Source organism: Agelaius phoeniceus, chromosome 24 (genome assembly GCF_051311805.1).
Source record: "Agelaius phoeniceus isolate bAgePho1 chromosome 24, bAgePho1.hap1, whole genome shotgun sequence".
Taxonomy (NCBI): Eukaryota; Metazoa; Chordata; class Aves; order Passeriformes; family Icteridae; genus Agelaius; species Agelaius phoeniceus.
In genome coordinates, this window is record NC_135288.1 from 2,561,477 (window position 1) to 2,583,971 (window position 22,495).

Sequence of the window (22,495 nt, forward strand, 5' to 3'; positions counted from 1 at the left end):
CTCTGCAGCAATCCGTGGTGACTGAATTCCCTCCTCTCTACCTTTCCAGGAGGAGAAGCTGGGGTGAGGAGAATGGACACAGAAGGCAGGCCTGGAATCTAGTTTCATTTTATTTTAGCAAACCGCATGTTCTTCACTTATCAACATCTCTACATTAGCAATTGTATAGCTCTCCAACTTCTCTTTAAAAAAGGGTAAACAAGAGGTGAGAAACTCAGGCTTTTCATCTCTTAAAAACATTTGAAAGTTGGATTCAAGAAGACTTTGATATATTTTGGTTTTAAGGTAACAGATGTGGCGTGGAAACACTAATTCAAATCACCCGCCTACCCGAGAGCTGCCCCTTTTGGAGCCCCTCTGGCACCAGACCCTCAGGAGACGCCCAGGATCCGACTGAGCAGCCAGCCCTGGGGCTGTGGCTGAGGAGAGCAGCACCTCGGGGCTCAGTGCAAGTGCTGTCTGTACACAGCTCCCTCATGGGAGCACCAAGGACCTCGGCATGCAGGGATCTAGGGAGGACTCCTCTGCCACGGCACCTTCTCAGTAAAGAATCAATTCCCCTGATCATCCCGTTCCTGCTGTCTAAAGGTATAAAGATCTTCTCTGAAGAATTGTTTTAAAAGCCAACCCTCCCCCCCCGAAACCCACGTGGAATACCATAAATGTACAGATTAGAGACGTCCTAGAAAAGTCCTAAAATTATTGCAGAAAGTAAAGATGACTCGTTCCAGGGGAGGGGCAGGCACGAGGCACAGCATCGAGATCTAACGAATGCTCGGGTTGGTTTGATTTAGTTTTCAGCTTTTCCCCCCATCATTCAAGAAAAAAAAATTAAAAAAAATTAAAAAAAATTAAAGAAGTGTTTAAGCATCAGAACTAAAATACAAATGCACGTTGACTTATAAAACAAGATTGTGGATTTGACCATGGGATTCCCTGACATTGGAAACATTTTACTTTTTTGCCCGGAGAGATTTCCTCATGGTGGATTTGCCCTTGGCAGAGGGTTTCACTTCCTTCCTCCCACTGGCTGCTGGTTTCTTGGAGGAGCTGCCACTGGAGGCTTTCTTGATGGCTGGGGCTGCTGGTTTGGCTTTCTTAGCAGGGGTTTTCACCTTGGGAGGGGGCTTTGCTTTGCCCCGGCGGGCGGTCGGGGTTTTCCTTGGCTTGGGTTTGGACTCTCTTCGCTTCATCGGAGGGGCCCTGCTCCGGGATTTGGGGGGTGGTCTCTTCTGCATCCTGTCAGGAAGAGACAGCACAGGAGCTCAGTGGAGGCACAAACGGTACCCAGAGCAGAGCTGCTGTCAGCAATTTGCATAAATGAAGCACATCTTGGCATCCCTGTCCTTTGCCAGCACATTCCATGAGCTAAATCCCAAAGAGCAAGAGCTCCTCTGGTAGCTCTACACTGAGCACCTCCCATCCCCACAGAGCTGCCAGCTGCCAACCCCTTTGTTAGGCAAATAAACATATAAATAATGACAGTGAATCAGTTAGCTGTCAGAACAATTAAGAGCCTTAAACACTATCTCTCCTCTATAAATGGGATTTTATTACTTAACAAACACTCAATATTAAGTCCAAATTCTGAGTGAGGCAGGTCCCATATCTGGCTAAACAGCTGCAAATAATTAGCGTAGGGAAGAATTCTTTTAAGGCAACAATAAATACAAAAAGTTCCATGTGAAACATCACAGTTTCTAAAGCAGGACACTAAAGGCAACACAAAGAATAAACACAGGAGAAAAGAGGAAGGCTTCAAATTATGGAATGGGGGAGGTCAGTGCCTCTGGAATAAGGAATGACTAGAAACTTCTGCCAATACCTGTGAGCAACAGCCCTGTGGAGAGGTGGCCACAGCAAGAGACACACCTGAGCACTCTACAGCTGTGACCAACACTTATTTCATCCAAAGGAACCCACTCATCTCTCATGCTGCCATACCTCTTCTTTGGTGGTGGCTCTTCCTCCTCAGACTCTTCCTCTTCAGATTCTTCTTCCTCCTCAGATTCCTCCTCTTCTTCCTCATCAGATTCCTCAGAATCCTCATCCTGCTGCTTCTCTGGATAGAGCACATCTGGGCTACAAGAGGGGTCTGGTCAGAGTCTGATTTGCTTCTAAGGTACAACTCCAGGGAAGGCAACCCCTGGGTGACCCTGGCTCTCCTCTAAGGTTACAGCTTTAGCCCAGTCCAGAAATACCTCCAGGAATTCTGTGATTGCTGCTGTCCCAAACCAAGGTTATTTAGTCTCTGCAATGGCAGAAACATGACAGCCTGGGAATGTACCAGCCCTAAGCTGTCTCTTCTCCATTTCCCCATTTTTCCTATCCCTCATTGCTCCTTCCCTGCAAACCCAGGGAAGGATCCCCTTTGGCAGGATCAGACTCCAGCAGCTGAGCATGGCTGAAGCTGTGGGGGCTCACATGTGCAATAAAGGGAGCTGGAAGCAGCACTTCAATGACTGTGCTGCCATTTGGCTCTTCCTGGGACACCAAGGATCATCCCAGGGCTCCACATCCTCCTTCTTCCCTCCTCTCCTCTCTTAAGGAAGGAACAGCTGGGTCCTGCTCCTTAGGAGCATCCTGGCATGGAGAACCCACCCCACTCCTCCCTGCTCAGGTGAATTGGTTTTAGCACAGAACACTTAAATAGCCCAGCCTGCAACAAAAGCAGCACAACAGACAGACTACCTGAGAACATGGAGCCCTACTAGTGCCCTTAAAAGCTTCCCTTGCTCATGAAGTCAGCTTTCTGTTCACCCAAGTAATGCCATTATCCAGAGCAAGGGTGACAATGTGGCAGTTCACCAGTGAGCAAACCCTCCATAACCCCCCTGTAAATAGGAGGTTGGCTCATGAACTCCAGCTCTGATACCTGAGCTCTGCAAAACTCCTGAACGTCATTTTACAGACAAGCTCTTTACCTGGGATAATAAGGGAAGCAAAGCTGAAAGGTTCCACTGAAGCCCTTCCCAGAAATTTGCTCCATCCAGCCATTCTTCTCACATTTCTGCAGGGTTCTCTTCAGTAGATGCACTGTGAAAAAGAAATCAGAGAAAGGTTGTGTTACTATCTTTAGCCTCTTGTCTGATCTTACTGTTCTCTACTGTGCCCTCTGAAATCAGAGCTGGAGTCAGGATGGGAAATCCTCTCAGTCAATTTGAGCAAGATACAAGATATTGTTCCTGAGCACCTGGTGAGAGTGGCCTTAAACTCCCCAAAGGAAGGAGTTGAGAACATTGCACGTTTCTGATGTCCTGATCATGGGATGCTCCTTCATGAGTCATTCAAGTCATTCAATGTAACTACTTCTGTCCAAATTTAACCCAGGTCTCAGAATGTCCTCTAAAGTGTGTTTTAAAAACAGCCTTTTACCCTGGTTTTGATCTCCTCATGTTCTAAATGTTGTATGTGCTGCATCTTTACCCACACTGTGGTTTGCTTTTTGTTTTGCTCTTTAAAGGGTAACATATTTGCTCTAGAAATACAACAAATGAACTTCTTATTCCAGTCTTCTATTCCAGACTTTGATTCCAGCCATCCCATTGTGTACTGTGTAAGAACTGAAACTCAAACTGTGCAAGTACAGGGGATCTTTGTCTCTGGCAAAGGGCTTGGGTTGTTTACTCAGTTCAGAACCATTTTCAGCTTGAATTAGAGGGGCCATTTACATATTGAGCTTCCAGGAAAAAACAAGGTTCACTCTCTAGCACGTTCCAAAGTTTTTATAACACAAGGCTGGTTTCACTCTGGGTGTCAAAGGTCAATAACAGCACGTAAGGGATTTGCCTCCAGTCAAGTCCCAGCTCTGCAGTGAGCCATAAACTGGAGGGGAGAGCAGAGCTCTGCTCTGCAGTGTGCGCCCGCCTGCTTTTCACATCTCACCAGATCTTCCTCCGGTTCTCTCAGAACAAAGCAGAGATCATCAAAATTCCTTTTATGTAACGGAAGGAGAAAGAAAACAACAGATTGCAAGCTGAGATTTCCTTCTCGGCCTTGCAGGAATGACAAGCACTGCAGGCTGCTCAACACAGGCCCTAAGGACCAGGGACATTTCCAATGGTCCTGAAAATAAACCATGCAAGGGCTTAGGAAGCCTGGAACCTCTTTTCCCTGCCCTGAGATTATGAAGTCTCACTCAGCATCAATTTCTAATTGGCTGAAGGCCTCAGGGCAGCTTCTTCAGCCCTGGAACCTGTGCTGTGTAACAGCAGCAGTCAGTAACCCTGCACCAAACAGCTGTGCTGATGCTGTGCTCCAGGTAAAGACTGTGGGATCAGAAATCTCTCTGCTCCTAAGGAACAGCACCAGCTCAGTGACACCACAGGAACAAACTGACCTATGTCCAGGTTTGAGCAGAGACCATTGGGACCTCAGCCTGTCTCTATGGACCTCCAGCATCAACCAACTGCATGGGGGCTCAGCCCAAACAACCCAAATAAGCCACCAGAACATCTGCTTGAAAGCCTCTGCTCAGGCCAAAGTCAAACCAGACATTAGTGTCACTCCTGGGAACAAAGACATGCCAAATCTCCCTTCCAAATAAAATACAATTGGTTTTTCTCCTTATTTGCTTGACCTTTTCAAAATCAGATGCAAAGTAGGGCCTCAAACAAATCAGTAAGAGAGGTGCTCGTGAATTTTTTAAAAAAGTTAAACTACACAAGTTCTCTCAATAAAAAGCAATTAGGAACTGCATTGATGCCAAGCTGCTGTCCCTTTCAAAGCAGAGAGATGTGAAATCAACTTGGTGATTTAAGAACAATAAAGTACTTAAATACTGTTCCCCCTTCCTGGCTATAGACAAGAGAATCGTGCATTCTGTCTCAGGAACTGCCTTGAAAGCGACTGATGGGAGCTAAAACCCCAGAGCATCTCTGCAGCACAAAGGGCTGAGCAGCTGCAGCTCCCAGAGCAGTTTAAAGCTCTGCAAGCTCAACAGAGCAGTTTAAAGGTGCTGCACAGGCACATCTGCAGCTGCAGGACTCTCTCAGCATGCAGAATAGAAGTGATCCAGGGATCAGTACTTTACCCTGCAAGTTGGAGTTGGTCCCTGGGTAATTTTCCAGGATATACTTCTTCAGCGCTGTGGTGGAGCAGGTCTTCGGTTCGTTCATGGCCGCAATAGCAGACAGGATGGCATCTTCCATCAGAGTCCCACCCAGCAGGGGCTTCTCCCCTGATTTCTTCAGCTATTTTCCAAGGAGGAAGAGAAAAGCATCAAGACAAAATTCTCCCAAACCAGGTCAGGACAAGCTCCTCTGCACCAGGTGGGTCGGCGCTCCTGCATTAGCACAGATACGTTTAATATTAAAACACTGCACAGGGAACGCTGCTCTCCCAGCTGTAGGTGGGAGGACAGGCACAGTCAGTCACTGGCCTGGGGGGCTTTATCAGCAACACCTCACCCCAGCCCCCAAATACACTGCAAGGATGTGGCAGTCTAAGGGCCTATTGCTCAGGGGAGGAAAGAAAGCAAAATAAATCACTTCTTCCTCCATCCCACGGACCAAATGTACCCAAGAGAGTTCTGTGGCACACACATGAGTAAAGATGTTGCAAGCATCTGGGGTACCTGCTGCACTTCCAGTGAGGGAAGGAAAGGAAAGCTTACCCCACCAGCTCCCTACTGTGCTGGTGAGTCAGAGCTGAGCAGTGCATGCAGCACGCCCAGCAAGGGAACAGGGAGACAGAGAGGAGAACAAGAGTCCTACTGGACAAGTGCTGAGCATGCCAGACTGCTGAAGGAAGGGCAGCCCAGGGAAACCAGGGGACAGGGCGTAGTGACTGACATCCGAGGCTTGTGCTCAACAAGGATGAAGCCAGTCTCTGACCTGGAATGTCCCAGATGCTCCCTTCCCTGTGATCTGCTCTAACTGGCCCTTCTCTACAGCTCTCTGCAGGGCGTTCTTCAGCAGCTGGGGTCTGAAACACAGGAGGAGAAAGCTTTACTGACACACACTGACAGCTCCAAAAACAAACAGAGAAACAGCGCTTGTAGATGTGAGCAGAGCAGCATTTAGAGTGTTTGCCTACATGCAGACACTTGAAATGGAGACCTGTCAGCAAGGCTCATTGCCTGGGCAGAAGGTGGCACCGCGCTGGGAGCTGAGCGGTAGCACGGGCTCGGTGTCCTGGCAAGAACCCACTCACCTTGAGCAGCACATTTGGATGTGGTGGGCACTCAGCTCACAGGCAAACAAGGGCTGACAAAACCCTGATACAGATGACACACAGGGCTTTCCTAGTTTTGCTTGTCAAGCCTCAACTCGCTCTGTACAGGTCAGCTCAGAGATTGCTGCACGTCTGTGCTGGCTAAAGCATCCAGATCAAGGGGCACAGGACCCCAGGAGAACCCTCCACATTCAGGCAGTAAAGGGATGTGGGTGTGGTTAAGGGGTACAGAGCAGAGCTGCTGGTGGTGTCAGGGACACAAGAAAAGGCACAGCTTTTCCTCAAGCTTTCTCACAGGCCCTGCAACTCAGAGCAGCAGCTGGCTTAAACACCAGATTGAATCATTGCAAAGGGAGATAGAACCAGAGGAGGGCCCAGTTTCTCCAGCCCTCTGCTTGCTAAAGCAACTCCAGCACTTACCTTATATCTACTTTGAGTTTGGGGTAGTACTGGGACACGTATTTCTTGATCAGGCTGTAAGAAGCTTCCTTGGGCTCACAGAGGCGGGTGAAGGCCAGTGGCAGGACATCCTCCAGCTTCACTTGCTGCTCTGTGCTCAGGGCTGAAGTGCTTTTCTGGAACACACACACACTTGCATGCATCAGCAGGGCCCAAAACTCTGGGTGTCCAAACCAGCAATGCACATGTGGGGATAAGTACTCCTGACCTGGAAACTCAGGAGCTGTAAGGCAGCTCTTTAACAACTTAAAACAATTTGGAGCTTAAGAGATATACAGAAAATCTGTCTGAATTTTCATAGGAGTTTTAGAAAAGCTTTACAAATAAAACTTGCTAAGTACCGAACGTCTGTACTTTGAATTATTTCCTTCCTCTTGCTATAGATGTTTTCCTCTGCCACACTTCAGTGAGACAGAAGAAAAATCATAGAATCACAGAATTATTCAGTCTGGAAAAGCCTTCCAAGATCATCAAGTTCAAACATTAACCCAGCACTGACATATTCACCACCAGACCATGTCCTCAAGTGCCACATCTACAGGTTTTTTGAAGACTTCCAGGCATGGTGACTCCCTGGATCCCCTGTGCCAATGCTTTACAACCCTTTCTGTGAAGATGATGACACATGCTGACACAAAACTTAAAACATAGCAAAGACAGAACCTGCTTACACAAATCAAGTCTTCCCCTTCCCCAAAATGAACAGCTAAACAGGAGTCCTTTTTTTTTTTTTAAATAACACAATAAAATCCTGATTGAAGCCAAGCCAACGTTCCATTCTGAGTTTTTCTCCACCTCTTTTGTTACTATGAGAGGGGATGATCAGGGAAAAATAGACTGTTCTTTATACAGAAAATGTGCTGAAGTTCAGTGATTTGATGCTGAACAGCAGCTCTGCAAACAGTGCAATGGGAGAGGGAGCTGCTCCCCTGCCAGCCAAATTCATCCAAAACATTTGTTTTGCTGCAACACAGAGAAAGTAACTAGAAACAAAGACACCATGTGCTGCTGAGAGAGGTGGTGTGTCAGCAGGTATTGGCTGCCTTGCTCACACTTGTGGAGCCAGTGGGTGAACTGCAATTCATTTCCTTCAGGGCCTTTTACCAAGTTCAGTTTTAGGGCTTTTGGTCTCCCCAGGAGGCAGGAGATGACCACCAAGGTGTTCCATGTCTAATCCCAAGGGATTGGCAATTCCAGCTAAACATTTTGTAACTGCAGCATTAGGAATGTGTTTCACATCCTCAACACAGCATGGAGTGGAGATCAGAAGTGCTGGAACCACAACTAACTGTGAAGCTCAACAAACCATCCCCTTCCCCAAAACCACTAAGCATCAGCAGCTTCCTTCCAGAAGCCTGAGGATATTTTCTTCTTCCTCCCTCTGTCCTCACAGCTGATGGGAAAACATTCCCCTCAGTCCTAAAGACTGGAGTCTCCCCTTTACCCACACAACAGATAAACACACACAGCAGTAGCATAAAACTTTCTTCCAATACCTGAGAGGCATTTCTCTCTGCCCACTAAAGACAGAAGAAGAGTTTCATGGTTATTCGGTTTTCTGTCTCTGAACCAAAGCTTTGGGGGTCAATGTAAACATTTTAAAACTGAGCTTTTGATCATTTGACTTGGGTTTAATTCCTCACAGTAGCTTTCTGATACCAGTGGGATGGGTGTCTTAATTGCTGTACTTGGGGAGAAAAAGCCCAGGAAGGAGAAGAACATTGGGTTGAGAACACGGGGTAAGGTACATGTGTTTCAGTGCAGTACATTTCAGAGTATTGTTTCAAATGATCCATCTTACCTTTCTGTCTCTGGATTTTGGAACAGTTTTTCCTGCATTAGACACCACCACAAAGCTGCCAGAAGCTCCCTTTCCTTTCACCTGGTTCAAGAGAAAGTCAACTGCAGTCTTTAACAGAGTAACTCAGAATATTAACAACCTGAGAGGAACTCATCATGATGCAGATTTTGAATGCACTGTCACCCTGCAGTGGGTTTTCATGGCAGAGGCCTGACTTGAACCCACTGAAACTTCAGTAAGATCAGAAACTGCAGCCAGACATTGGGACATTGCTGTGCTGAGCAGGATATCCTGACATAAAACACAGGCAAAAATGACAGTGTTAAACTCCACACTGCTGCAGAAGTGGCACTGCTGGGCTCATGTGCTGCTGCAATGCTGTGTGACACAACACCCAGAAACAGCAGGAATTGCACAAAAGCCAACGGTGCCAGGCATGCAACTGACACAACAGGGCTGAAATCAGAGCAGTGACAGAGGTTGAAGAACCTCCACAAGGGAGAACACACTCATTCCATAGACCTTCTAATGGAGTTAAGGAATTCCTATGCAGTTCCCACAGTCATGGAATAGTTTTGGCTGGAGGGGATCTTAAAGATCACCCAGCTCTACCCCTGCCATGGCAGGGACACCTTCCACAATCCCAGGCTGCTCCAGGCCCTGTCCAACCTGGCCCTGAACACTGCCAGGGATCCAGGGGCAGCCACAGCTGCTCTGGGCACCCTGTGCCAGGGCCTGCCCACCCTGCCAGGGAAGGATCATTTTCCAACACCTCATCTAACTCTGTCCTCTGAAGCCATTCCCCCTTGTCCTGGCACTCCAGGCCCTTGGAAATAGTCCCTCTTCAGCAATGCCATCTCCTGTGCTGCTCCACAAAGCAGCTCTTACCTGCCTAATGATTCCTCTCTCCAGCTCCCTTTTCAGTGCTTGCTTCAGGAGGTATCCCCTCCTCTCCAGCTCCAGGGACGGGTATTTGTGGATGATGTATTTCCGTATTGCCACCACCGAGGCACCACTCTTCTGAAAGCAGGCCTGGAACAGACACAAAACATGAGAAACCACCCACACTGGAATTATCCTGAGGGGGGTGAAGGAACAGAGATTGCACTGATGCACACAGGCCACCACAGGATGCCAGGGCTGGCCTTTTCCCCACTGTGAATCAAGTACAAAACATGATTAACAAAATACTGAACTTTTCTGAGTAGCTGAAGAGCAACACAAACAACACAAAAGCAGCACAGCAAGCACATATCTACTACTCCCCTGCTCTGAAGCTCTCACACAGAATGGCTTAAAATACAAAATAGTCACTTTTTGGCAATGCTGCACAACTGATTTACTAACACTTTATTAATGCCAGACTGAGTAATCATTAAATTGGAACAACCTGCCAATTATTTTTTTTAAGAAGATGGAGGATTGACATCAGTAAACAAGCAAAACCTAAGATATTTTGAAGATAGATGGAAAGGCCATCTTGCAATTAAGGCTGGTGGAGTCCAGGCCTCCTCTGAAGGGAGTGACCAAGCCTTGAGAGGAGAGCAGCAGCACAGCTACAACAGCAGAGATCTCCTCTTACAGTCAGGAGGGATTGAATAAACCAAGACCAAGTAAACCAAGAGTCTGGAATGCAGGTTTACAGTGTCTCTGTCTGTACTGAGTTAGAGTAAGTTCATGCTAAAAGAAAACACATGTATCAAATAGATGGATGAATCCAGGTAAATGAAGTTAAATGTGGCTAAGAGGCACAGCAAACAAAATTATGACAGCAATCAACCAGGTTATGCCATCTTAGCTGTTCCTCATAATGTGATTAGGGAGGGAAACAAATTCTAAAGAAATCAGCTACAGGGCCCCTCACCATCCTCATGGACTCACATGTCAGGCTTCCAGGACAAGCACACCCATCTTACACACTCAGCTTCCTGCTAACACACAGCAGGGAGCTGAAATCGTGTGGTTTAGAAGAGAAATGGAATAAAAAGTCCATTAGTGTCCTGCCCACCTTGATGGCCTCAGTTAGAATGGCATCCATCTTGGGCCGGGAGGTGGCTGCCATCTGGGTCTGCTTCTGTGCCCGAGCCAGCTGGCTGGCAGAGAGCGTGGCCCACGCAGGGATGGTCTTCTTCACCTTCTTCTCCTTCTCCTTGGCCTGATCCTTCTCCCTTAGGGAAAATGCACAGCAATAGTAAGACAAAAGGAACTAAGACAAGAACAACAACAAAAGAAAAAAAGCCCAGAAAATCTGACATTATTTAATGTAACTGAAGGGCTACTTTGATGTTTCTATTAGTAAAAAGAGAAACCTTGTGTTGGTATTCAGCTTCACATGTTTGAGAACAGCAGCTCCATGTGATCAGGAGCTTCTTCCTTAGAAGCATCTTAAGGAGAGGCACCCTAAGGCACTCATTTTCCTTCCCTCTCCCACTGTCTTTTCTCTCTATGGGGCCTGACTTCCTCCAGAATCCTACCCAAATCCCCAAATTCAGCACGAGGTAAGCCTTACTCCTTTTTGGTTTCTTCTGAGGGCTTTGTTTCCTCCTTCCCTTCATTCTCAGGTTCCTTTGGCTGTTCTGCTTCACTGGATGCAGCAGGCAGGGTTTCAGTCTCTTGCTCCTCTCCAACAGAGGCAGATTCCTCAGAGGTGACTTCTGCATCTTGAAAATGTGAAAAGGCATCAAGTTACTGTCCAAAACCAGCTTTTATTCTTTAGGGAGGTAGAGGGAACAAAAGCCAAACTTAAGAACACACCCCACTATTTATTTCCCACCAATTTATTTTCACTCACTTAAAAGTGTTATTTAAAAGCAATTTAAAAAGTGAAGAGAAGTACTGAAAAGAACTTGAACAAAGATGCAATCAGCCCTCAAATGCCAGAATAACTGCAAACAACATCATGCAACATTTTCACAATTAACCACTTCCAACAGTGTTCTCCTCTTAACTCCCCAAGTTGCTGTTGCAGACAGGCCTGGGATTCTAAGAAGCAGTTTTGCTTATGACCCAGTTATTTCCAAACACAAAAGCACCTGAAGGATAATTACAATTCCATCACATTTTCCCAGACTTGGCAAAGCTTTGGGTGGCACGTGCATTGGCAGGAGCACTTGTATATCACAAGGATCAAATCCAGTCAGATACCAAGGAAAGAAAAAATCCATGAAAGTACATTTAGCTGAGAACAGGCCTTAGACTGGGCTGCCTACTACATAAAATGGATATAAACTTCAGTTCCACACTCTTTGGATAAATAACTGCCCACCAACGCTGCTCTGAGCAGCTTAAGCATTTCTGATCCATTCCTGTGCAGTTTTCCCACGAAGGCCTTTAAAATGCACAGTGAATTAAGAGTCAGTTTTGTAGGTAGATTTTTTACTTGTGTCACCAAAAAGGACAAAGTCAGTGAAACCAACTGACTGTAGGAGTGAAATGACACATTCTGGGACACTGAGGCCAAGCTGCTAAGAGCACTCATGTTAATGTCAGGCTAGATTGCAGGACACGTTGTGGTGAAACATTTTTGCTCAGAAAAAATAGAGAAAAAAACATGGAATACTCTGTTTTTCTATTCATTAACTGCACCTTTTGATCTCAAACCATCTTTCTGATGCTACTGAAATTTCATAATTTCTTTACCCTCAAGGATGTGCAAACTTAAAAGGGACAATATTTAGCCATATTTTCACGTCTGGAGTGACACAGGGTATAAAAGACAAAACAAGTGGGTTCAGACTGAAAACAATGTCTGCAAAACACCAATCCTGGCAAAGCCTGTGACAGGGAGCCGAACATTAATAATATTTCCATCCTGGCTGTAGGGTTTCCAGGGGTTTCAGAGCCAGCCTGTGTTTGGATACCCAGGAGCCCCCTGTGGGAGCAGGGCTGTACCTGCTTTGACCTCTTCCCCTTCGGCAGGTTTGCTTTTGGGAGGAGTTTCTCGGGAAGAAGCGTTCACCGAGCGGCGGATCGGCATCGTGTCGTCTTCCACTTTCTACAAAAAGCACGTGAAAATCAGCACAGATGCTGCAAAGAACTGGAAAGTTTTGAAATGGGATTAAAGTAAATCAAGGCAGCATAAGTAGAAATATTCTGGTTTGGATTTTTTAGGATGTTAAAAGACAGTAGGCCTCAAATCAGCTTCTTCAAAGCATACTAGGAGAGGATAGGTCCACATGTTATGGTTATAAAAGAAATCATTTCAATTCCAAATTAAATGAGATGAGCATTTGAGCATTTTGACAGGCACATCATCTCAGGGAAAGCAGGGAAGGGGAAGCAGAGTTTGTTAGACTCCCAGTTTCCTAGAAGCAGGGCAGAAAGAGCACTGAGTAACCTTGAGCAGGACTGGAAGCCAAGGACTGATCCAAGGGCAAGCTTGGAGAAAGGGCCAGCCCCTACCTCACTTAACTTGTCCGTGTGGATCAGCTGAGCTCCCGTTAGGAGTGGAAGCGCCTTATGATGCACGGCGCATTCAGCTTCAGACAGATCAGTCGACATTTAAATTAATTTCTAGACCCAAGTGCAGGTAACTGTGGAGCCCCAGGTTTTAACCCCAAGGACTTTTTCCTAATGGTTTTCACAGTGCAGTGAGGAGTCAACCTAAAGTACAGAAAAGATGTGGTGTGAAAATTAACAAAACAAAACCATCTACGTCCACGTATCTATTAAATTAAAGATTAAAAAGAAAAGGATCAATGACTTACAGCTCATGACTAACACAACTGACAAGCAACACTTGCATTCAACAGAGGTGCTAAAACATGGATGCAAACTGGTGAGCTATGGGTGGAGCAGAAATGGGGAAGGTGCAAGCCAGACCTGCTCCATTAGAAGATGGCTGAAAGAGAAAAAGGCTCTTTAAATTAAGGGCAAGCATTGATGAGCTGCAGCCATTGCACCGTGCCCTGGGTGAGGGAATTGGTCACTCAGTGACTCTGGGTAAAAGCAGGAGCTGGCACTTGGAGCTAAAGCATTACAGCATTACATCTGTCAGGCAGGAGATACAAGCACTGGGAACACAAGCCATGCCCTCTCAAACTAAACCTCATGCAATTTAAAGAAATGAAGGAATCTTTGGACAAAAAAATGACAATCAGAAGAGCAGTCTCCATGCCTTCTACCAGAAAACATAAAGCTTGCCAAAGCTCTGCTCCAAACCCATGCACTGTTGTGGATAACAAATGGGTTAAGCTTAATTTAACCCTCATCAGGTCTCAGCCCCTACCACTACCTTGGTTTTACAGCCTTTCTTACCTGCTGCCCCTCTGCCTGCACTGGCCTCTGCTAAGGAGAGGGGCTCCACTAATTCCATCACAAAACCAGGATTCATTGGCTCATTCACTTCCTCTCAGCATCCCCCTTCAAAACCTCAGAGGCAAAACCTCAGCTCCAGCAAAGCAGGGCTGGACCTGGCCCAGGTGAATCCAAAGATCAACTCAGCCTGCCTTGCTCCCCTCCTGACACACAGATAGACAGACAGACAGACAGCCCAATGCCCTGGTTTCACCTCCTCTGGGGGTCTCCTTTTGCTCAGGCACTTACCAGAAACTTTCTCTTTCAATAGGTATTTCTCCAGCCTGGGTGTTTTCCTCTTGAACAGACCCAGCACCAGCCCCAGCCCTATTTTCAAGCTGATTTTCAGCACTGCTCTCCCCATTGCACAGCTCTGTATTACACCAACATTTTCTTTATTATTATTAATATTTCTGTCATTACTCAGCAGTGGGGATCCCTGATCAGTCAGAAGCACTTCTGACAGGAACTGAACAGCCACTCTGAAAACCCACAGGGATCTGGTCCTGCCTCAGCACCAGGGAAAGCAAAGCCCAAGGGTTTTGGATGTTTTCTTCTGAGACAAAACAGAAAGATCAAAACACAGCACATGCCAACAAAACAAAAAAATTAGATGCATGAAGCTTTCTTGTGAAAGGTCAGGATGTGAAAATATACTAATTGCCAACTAGAATATACAGGATACAGCACTTAAAAATTTTGGCCTGTTTTAAGGAACCTTTCTTCCTCAAGTGTGGAGAGTGAAAGGAGAAAGAAATGAAAATTTTCACCAGGCTTCAGCTCAATATCCAGTGTTTCTTCTAGCAAGCAGAGTCTAAAGCCCTTTAAGGAAATGGCAGAATTTTGAAGTGAGTCTTAAAATAACCAACTACAGATTCCCCCTCAGGGAAATCAGTGGGGGGCTCCAAAAGATGCATTAAAAAACACACACAAACCACACTGTGGCTGACATAGTCCTGGGGTTTAATTCTTTTTAAGCTGTGTGACTTGCATGACACATGCATGAAAACATGTACACAAGTACTCCCAGCTTTGAGTTAAAATTCCCCAAGTCCTGAAAACCCTTTTGTTTAGATGAGTGTGTAAAGCACTGGAGACTTTTTGCTCTCAAGAGTACAACTTAGCACAATCCCTCACTTCTGTGCCTACAGTACACACAAACAAACTGGGATCCAGCAGAAATTCAGGCTTGTTGATTGTGTCTGGATCCCAGGCATGGATCATCTCATGGGAATCCAAGGGGCAGGAGGACAATCCCCTCAAGGCACTGAGCTCCAGGGCAAGCTCAGAAACCCCACCTGGTGAGAGCATCCTTGCAGGGACCCTGCCTGCTCAGCACATTGCTTTCCACAGGGGCATCAGAAGTGATTTTCTGCACTGAGTGTGAAGTAATGACCACAAACAGGCCTGAATTCAGGTCAGCAAAAAGATACAGCAAAAAAAAAAAAAAAAAAAAGGAGAAAGTTTTGCAATGACAACGTAGAAAAGCTCATTCCCCTCTCCAAATCAACCAGATCTGTGGAAAGGGGAAATCAAGTGACCCAAACCTGGATACACTATTTCAAAAGACAGCTTTAAATGGGAACTACAGCTACAATCACAACCATCACTCAATAAAAAAGTGAAATGCAAAACCATGTTTTGCATTTACACAAACACCAAACAAATATTGTGCCTTGAAAGGGGTAGAGGCCACCAGCTGAGGATGCAGTTTTCAAGGTGGTTCTTGGGTGATTTCAATGAATGTTTAAATCTGATCAAATGTCAGAAAAATATAATCCCATCAGCATTGAAAACACCTCCAGGATACCAACCTTCACCAAAGTACAGAAAGTCACTCCTCACAGACTTACACCTCTTTTTCTGCAGGAAAACTGCAGATCCACAGGCTCCCAGACTATCATGAACTGGTTATTCCCAAGCAGGCAATCCAGCAAAGAGCTGATAGCAACAGCCCCCCCAGACTCCTGGATTTCTAGATGAGCAGAAAGTGTCCATGGCCCAGCTCAGGGAGTAGCTGCTCATGGAAAATCCAAAAGTGCAGAGAGTTTTTCAGGAACTACTCTGAACTATCCATAGCAATTTCCTCCTGAACTACCACACCATTAGGAATAAATAAAGGGAGGCTCCAGGTGAGACACATATTTGATAATAATTCCAAAAAAAATAGTCTGAGTTTTTGAATTTCTGCTGGCTGCAAGATTTTTCAACTTATCTCAGCCTTCTATTTCCTTTGAGAGAAAATGCTCCAGGATAAATTAGGTTTTGAATGTGGCAATCCAAGTGTCAGGCTGGCAGAAACTCCAGCTGACAGGACTCAGGGTAGGGTGAGCAGGCTGCAAACAAATCTGCAATGGAAAAATGAGGAAGTGTGTCCAATCCTGGGCCAGGGGGGTGTCCCCTTACTGTCACACGACACCTACAGGTGATTGATGTGCTTAGATGTGACTGGGTACAAAGCACACGACACTGGCCTAGAAATGAGGTCAAAAAGGGCTAAAAAAAGGTTTGATGCACTTGCAGGTTAGGAGGCAGGGTGTCAAGGGGTACAAATCCAACAGCCTGACAAGGGATGCAAGCAAGAACAGCTGTTTGTTATCCAAAAGCCTTAGAAAGCAAAGTAAAACTGGGTTTAAAAACCAGCCTAGAGATTATTGACAATTATTTACTTGCTCTGTAATACACAAGAGTATTTAAATGACTTGGAAACTGCAGAAAAAAGCACGGGAAACGTTAATACTTCTGCAAATCCAAACATGCCAAAATGCATCACCTCCTAAACTGCAAGCTGCACAACTCCTTTAAGGCTTTGTGCCCCTGAAATCCTCCAAGCTGTTCCCTAAAATCCCAGCCCAGGTGCAGCAGGTACCTTTCAAAGCCTCAGAATGTAATGGTCCCAGAATATCTCAGATACAAATGTGTCTGTCAGGAGTTCCCAGCTGGGGCTGGGGCTGCCTGAGCACTGAGGGGTTCCCCTGCTCTGCCTTTGGCTTTTCCAGCTCCTGGAGCTGCCTGTGCTCTTGGCTAAGGCAGCCCAGGAGTACTCAGTCATTTAAACCAGATTAATAAAATATGTTATTGAACAAAGAATACAAAGTTACTTCCAACTTCTGATCCTTATTTGTCAACCCACTTGGAAACTCCCTGCATGTGCTGAGCACAGCTGCCATTCCCATCACTCCAGCAAGTTTTGTCCTGGTCCTTAGGGCCACCATTCCCCAGGAGGGGTCCCAGCTCCCTGGAATTTCCCCCTGATTCAGCTCCAAGCTCTGCATTTGCAGCTCTCCTGCAGTGGAGGCTCCCAGGGCTGTCCAGGCTACCTGAGCCCTCACAGAGCAGCTTGTTTCAATTAGGCAGGAGCAGGGTCCAGCACACACCCCCAGAGCTCCCCACTTGCCAGGCAGCAATTCCTCAGTGGGATGGAGGAATTGTGTTACAGGGGCCATTTCCACCCCTCCTTCCCTGCATGGGTACAACAAACCCCTTGCACATCAGGGTTCAGGGCAGCACAGCAAAAATCCTTCACACTCCTGGCATCCAACCACAGGAATTCCTGCACTCAGAGACCCAAAGCAGGGGTTTTGAAGCCTAAAGATGTATTTCCATTTGAAAATATTTTTGGTCAGCATTAAATTTGAGCCTCTGACTCCAAATGCCACGAATGCAAGCCAACTTACACCTTGCCTGTCCTGAGTTTTACAGAGCACAGCAAAAATGAAATCCTGCCCTTCTGTGCACACAGATGCTCCTTTCACTGAAGACAAAAAAAAAATCACAAAAAAACCCCAAAAAACCAACCAACCAAACAAAAAACCCAAAAAAACCAAACCAAAACAAAAAAAGCCCTTGGTACCTTAGTAGAGTGAGGCTGATGCTCCCAGCCAGGGCTGAGCTCAGCACTTGTCTCTGTTAGGGTCCAACACCAGCAATCCCAAACCAGCTCCATCCCCACATGTGCTAATTAAAACAGAAGTAACCAGCCAAGGCTCACCTCCCCTGTTCTCCAGCTCAACAGAAAACCACTCCAGGTTTGTGATTCTCTCCCCAGCAATCTCTGACCTGCACTGAAGGCAGTATGAACTGATCGTTGCTGTTGCTTGGATTATTTTCCATTCCTACACCCAGGGGTTTTTCCTCATGTCCCCAAACAGCCACAGTCAGCAAGCAGTTTAAATTACACCATCATCCTACCTAAAACTGACAGAAACTTCAGCCAAGGGATTCATATGAAGCAGAATTTCTGCCTGCACGGCTGTGTGAAAATAATCCATCCCCACCCTGATGCTCAGGATCATGATGGTGACAAGCTCTGAGGGACAGTTACAAGTTTGGAACAGTTTTTGGCTAGAATGATCCAAATTCTCCACACTCTGTCTATGCCACATGGCCACTGAGGGATGAAATCACCCCCATTAGCTTACACAGAGTTCAGCTTTAAGTTTAAAACAAGCTCAGGTCACAAAGTTAAAACAACTCCAACATGAAAATCCCCTGCTGAAAGTTTTCATAGCCTTGGATAAAATATTTTAATTCAGGATCCAACTTCATGAATTTTGACAAACTGCTGACACCTGAATGAAAATTTAGGCTGCAAGTGTTACATACCAGGGTTTGAACCCTTTATAGGCCATCTCCTCCTTGTCTGGATAGACTAAATTTAAAACAACAGTGTAAACCCTCCTCCCAACTACTACTTATTCAGCTATCATTTATTATTCTACAGACAAAACTATACATGATAAAAGCCATTATTTCATTGCAGTCTGTAAGAAATCTACCCACACTTCCCATTATAGTCCATCAATGTAACACTTCTATTCCCTCTCACAGAAGTTTAAATCCTCTGAGGATCCCAGGTCACTTGTAACAGAACACTGCCAAGAGATTTACATGACACTTTCTGCTGAAAGGGAAAAAATGCAGGAAAATATATTCTGAAGAAAAAAAACAATTCAAGGAGCTTCTCCCTGAACAACGTGCATGATGAATTGAGAAGTTCATTAATTAGCAAGCTCACACAGGTAAATGAGAGCAAACTCCAAAAGCCACCTTTTTTTGAGGTATTTCTTGCCCCTAACAGGAATTATGTGGGTTATGGGTTTTTTTGGTGGTTGTTTAGGTTTTTTTTGTTTGTTTTTTTTTTCTCTACTCATTCCTGATTTCCAAGGATCTCCCACTCTATCCAACAATTTTCTGAGGTGTCACCTGAGGAAGTTCTGCACTCTCCTGCCCAGTCCATCAAACACCTCCTCTCCTGAGCTGCTCTCACGGAGAGGGGACTCTGTTTACAAACACAAGCACTTCCGAACCTTTCCCGCCTCAATGGGAGCTGCCTGCCAAAGGCTGCCGGCCAACTCTTTCTTGAAGATGCTAAAAATACTATTTATGGTCAAAGCAAACAAAAGTCACGTGCTGGGAAATCAGAGTGCAACACAGAACAGTTCGTTAAGAATGGGGAAGTGACACAATTGCTACCCCAGAAATAATTCAGCAGGGCTCCTAAAAAGTGAGAAATAGCCGAGTATGTGAGACAGACCACATCTATAAACAAACTATCCAAGGGATCAGTCCCTGCTACGCTGTATAAAGGAGCGAACACACCCACAATCTCACATAATCCAACTTTTCATCTGCAGCACAGGCTGGGCAGTTCCCCAGTGATTTGCAGACACTGGTTATTGGGAAAACAGTTAAAATACACGTGGTAAGGATTTGTTCTGAGCAGTCTGGAGCTGTGCTCAGGTGGAGCAGGTAAGGTGATGGGGTATCGTGACCTGGCAAGAGCCACCGCAGAAGCTGTTCTAGGCTGTTTTACCCAAAACCACCCCACAGCTTAGAGCGGCAAGAAGAATAAAGATACAGGAACGGGAGCCTGCCTGAACAGCCCCGCTCCAGAGTGGAATTTAACAGCCTCCTCTATAGAGAACCTGTGCACCACGGGGAGGAGGGTGATTAACATTCCTCAGGCAGGCAGCGAGCACCTGGGCGCAGGGAGCCTCACACGTAGGTCTGTATCCATCGCTATCAGCGCCGGGGGCTCTGATTAGGAACCTCTTTTAGGAAGCGGAGCCAGACTGAGGTTCCCCTCGAGCTGTGGCACTTGTCGGGCGCTGAGGAAGCGAGTTAGGGCAGGCAAAGCCCCACACAACCGCACAGCCGAGCGGCCGAAGGCGGGAAGGCCGCGGCGGGAGCCAAGGCGCTCCCTAAGTCTATAAATAGCGATTATTTATTGTGTCGCGGCCCTGCCAGCCCCTTCCGCCGCTGACCTTCCCCGGGGCTCGCCCTGTGTCGGCGGGACGGCAGAGCCGTGATTGAGGCGGGTTTGAGCCCCGCAGCTCCTTTGTGAGGGCCCGCGGGCCCGCACCCTGCCAGGCCCCGCCGAGCCCGCGGACACCCGAGGCCCGGGGCCGCCTCCTCGGGCCTGTGCCACACGGGCCGAGCCCACCGCGACATCGAGCCGTGCCCGCGCAGCGTGTCGCGACTCCCCGTCACGACACCCCCGCTCCCCCAGGCCTGTCAGGCCAGGGAGGGCGGGGGGGACGCGCTGAGGGCAGTTCCGGGGCCCCTTCGGCGGCGCCGCCAGGCCGCCCCCGCGGCTCGCGCGCAGCACCCGCGGCCTCCCGGGCGCGGCCCCGTGTCCCGCCCGGCGGGGCGCCGGGGGCGGGCGGGGCCGGGACTCACCGGGCCCGGCGGACACAAAGCGGCGGCGCCTCCAATGGCGGCGGCGGCGGCGGGACCGGGGGGGGGGGGGGGCGGCCGAGGGGCGGGGCCGAGCGGGGGAGGCGGGCCCGGGGCGCGCGGCGGGGGGGCGTGGCCAGGTGGCGCCGCCGGCCAATGGGAAGCCGCGGGCATTTTTCGAATGCCGCCCCCTTCCCCCCCCTCCAGCCCCACCGCCTCCACGTCGCGCGAGAGAGCGCGCGTGCGCGGGGCGGGGCTGCGCGCGCTTCCCGCCACTGAGGCGCTGAGGCGATTCCCGCCGGGCGGGGTCGCTGAGGGGCCAGAGGGGCTCCGGGCCCCCCTCAGCCTCGCCGGGCCCCCCTTAGCCCCGCTGGATCCTCAGTACAGCCTCCCCCAGGCTGCGACCACGCCGCCGCCTCCTCAGCCCTGCCAGAACCGTGTGGACGTGTTCCTGTGTCACCTGCTCCAGGTGACCCTGCCTAGGCAGGGGTTTGAAGTGGATCTTCTCCAGAGGCCCCTTCCAACCCCAGCTATTCTGTGTGTACCCCGTGAATTCCCGTTCCGGAGCACTCCAGCCTGTATCTCACCTCCAGCCTCTTGCTGCGTGCTCTTCTCACCCTCTGCGGTTTCCCCAGTGCCGCCTTCCCTTTGCCTCAGCCTCGTCACTCCCATCCCTCATTAACTGTGTAATTATTGCTTGCCGCAATTACACCAGGTCTGGCTGCAAGCTGGGAATTTTCTGTCCCAACACGCTCACAAGTTCTCCCATGTGGGAAGGATCCCTTTCCTGATGATGCTTTGCTGTTTCAGGCAGTTTTTACCTGTGCCTCTGCTGCTCAGGGTGAGGATTATCGTGGCGAGGCAGAGCTGAGGTGTGACCCACACTTGTATCTCCACTGCCACAGTAATCTCAGCTGTGCAGATACACTGAGAGGTAAAAACCAAGCTTCTCTTGTGTACCTCTTGCTGCACTTTTGCTCCAAGCTTACTTTATTTAGCTAGACCTATGGATGTTCTTTCTCCCCCCCTTCCTTCAAAACCCACTGCTTTACCTAACCTTGAGTTTAAGGTAGAATTCCTCAATTCCCTACCTATTCTTATTTTCTGCCATAAGCATGCCTAGAATCACAGAATCATTAAAATGGGAAAAAACGTTAAGATCATTGAGTCCAACCTTTCCCATGGCACTGCAAAAGCCACCACTAAACCACGTTCTCAAGTACCACATCCACACATTTTGAACAGCTCCTAATACACCACAGCAATTTCATCTGCTGTCTCTTGTCCGAGCAGTTTTCTCGTGTTTGTTTTCTGCACATAATCTTTACCCATCTCCTGCCAGCCTCTCTCCCCATCTGTGTTTTTACAATTTGAAGACCATATGGGCACTTACCCATTTATTTGGGCACTTTTATCCCTGCTGTGATGGGAAACCCCTCTGTGAGCACATTTAGAAGCATTTACACCATTCAAAGCACTGCAGAGGTGTCGCATTTCTGCAGTAATGCCCGTTTCTTGTCCAAGCTTCTCCCAACTCTCTCCCCTGTCGTAGGTGACTACTCTAAGTTTACTACCCCAGAGAATGCCACCTCCTAAAGGCTTGTGAGCAAAGCCTGGCCCCGTTCAGTCTCCTGCACTCCAGAGGATCCCTGTGATGTGGAGCTGAGCAGCCCTGGGAGTGCTGCAGACAGATGGCTCCACTTTGCTGAACATTCCTGTCTTGCCTGTGAGTGTGAAACAAACCCTGTGCAACTGCAGAAAAATGTGTTCTTTGGCTTTCTCCCCCTGTGGTGCCTCTCTGGCAGGAGGGGAAGGTAGAGCAGAGGGGAAGGGGGGGGAATGTGCTCCTTTACTACTGAGTTTTAAGACACCAAAAAGGAAAAGATGAAATCAGACCAGCAGCTCTCCCTTTGCCCACTGCAAGGATGAGCCCCAGCACCGGTGTTGGCTGAGCCACAGAGCTACAAGTGGAGGAGAAAAGCTGTTGTTGTCTCCTCTGGTTTTTACCTCAAAATCCATCCCAGAGGGGAAGAGCAGACCCTTCACAGAAGATTCCTTGGATCACCACCCACTGCTCTGTCTCCTCTG

At 47.8% G+C, this 22,495-nt stretch overlaps 1 protein-coding gene across 2 annotated transcripts; it reads right to left on the reverse strand.

The window, feature by feature from the left end:
- Nucleotides 1-92: 92 nt before the first annotated feature.
- On the reverse strand, nt 93-20,489 carry HP1BP3 (heterochromatin protein 1 binding protein 3). 2 transcript variants are annotated; one of them, XM_054647937.2, is made up of 13 exons: nt 20,411-20,480; nt 12,836-13,036; nt 12,326-12,428; nt 10,944-11,094; nt 10,443-10,602; nt 9,323-9,466; nt 8,435-8,515; nt 6,595-6,749; nt 5,835-5,925; nt 5,033-5,192; nt 2,925-3,036; nt 1,945-2,082; nt 93-1,239 (listed from the first exon to the last, which is right to left on the reverse strand). In XM_054647937.2, the coding sequence occupies exons 2-13, from the start codon at nt 12,932-12,934 to the stop codon at nt 954-956; spliced, it is 1,680 nt and encodes a 559-aa protein (XP_054503912.1). In that variant the 5' UTR covers nt 12,935-13,036; nt 20,411-20,480; the 3' UTR covers nt 93-953. The 2 variants fall into 2 exon arrangements, with proteins under 2 accessions (XP_054503912.1, XP_054503914.1); XM_054647939.2 differs by lacking the exon at nt 12,836-13,036 and having other exon boundaries at nt 20,411-20,489.
- Between the last annotated feature and the right edge of the window lie 2,006 nt (nt 20,490-22,495).

Coding starts and splice junctions, on each gene's coding strand:
- HP1BP3 (XM_054647937.2), bottom strand. CDS start 12,934: ATGTCGACTGATCTGTCTGAAGCTGAATGCGCCGTGCATCATAAGGCG. Junction 11,095..12,325: donor AGGGGAAGAGGTCAAAGCAG/GTACAGCCCTGC, acceptor CACATTTTCAAG/ATGCAGAAGTCACCTCTGAG. Junction 5,193..5,834: donor GAGCATCTGGGACATTCCAG/GTCAGAGACTGG, acceptor CTTGGAAAATAG/CTGAAGAAATCAGGGGAGAA.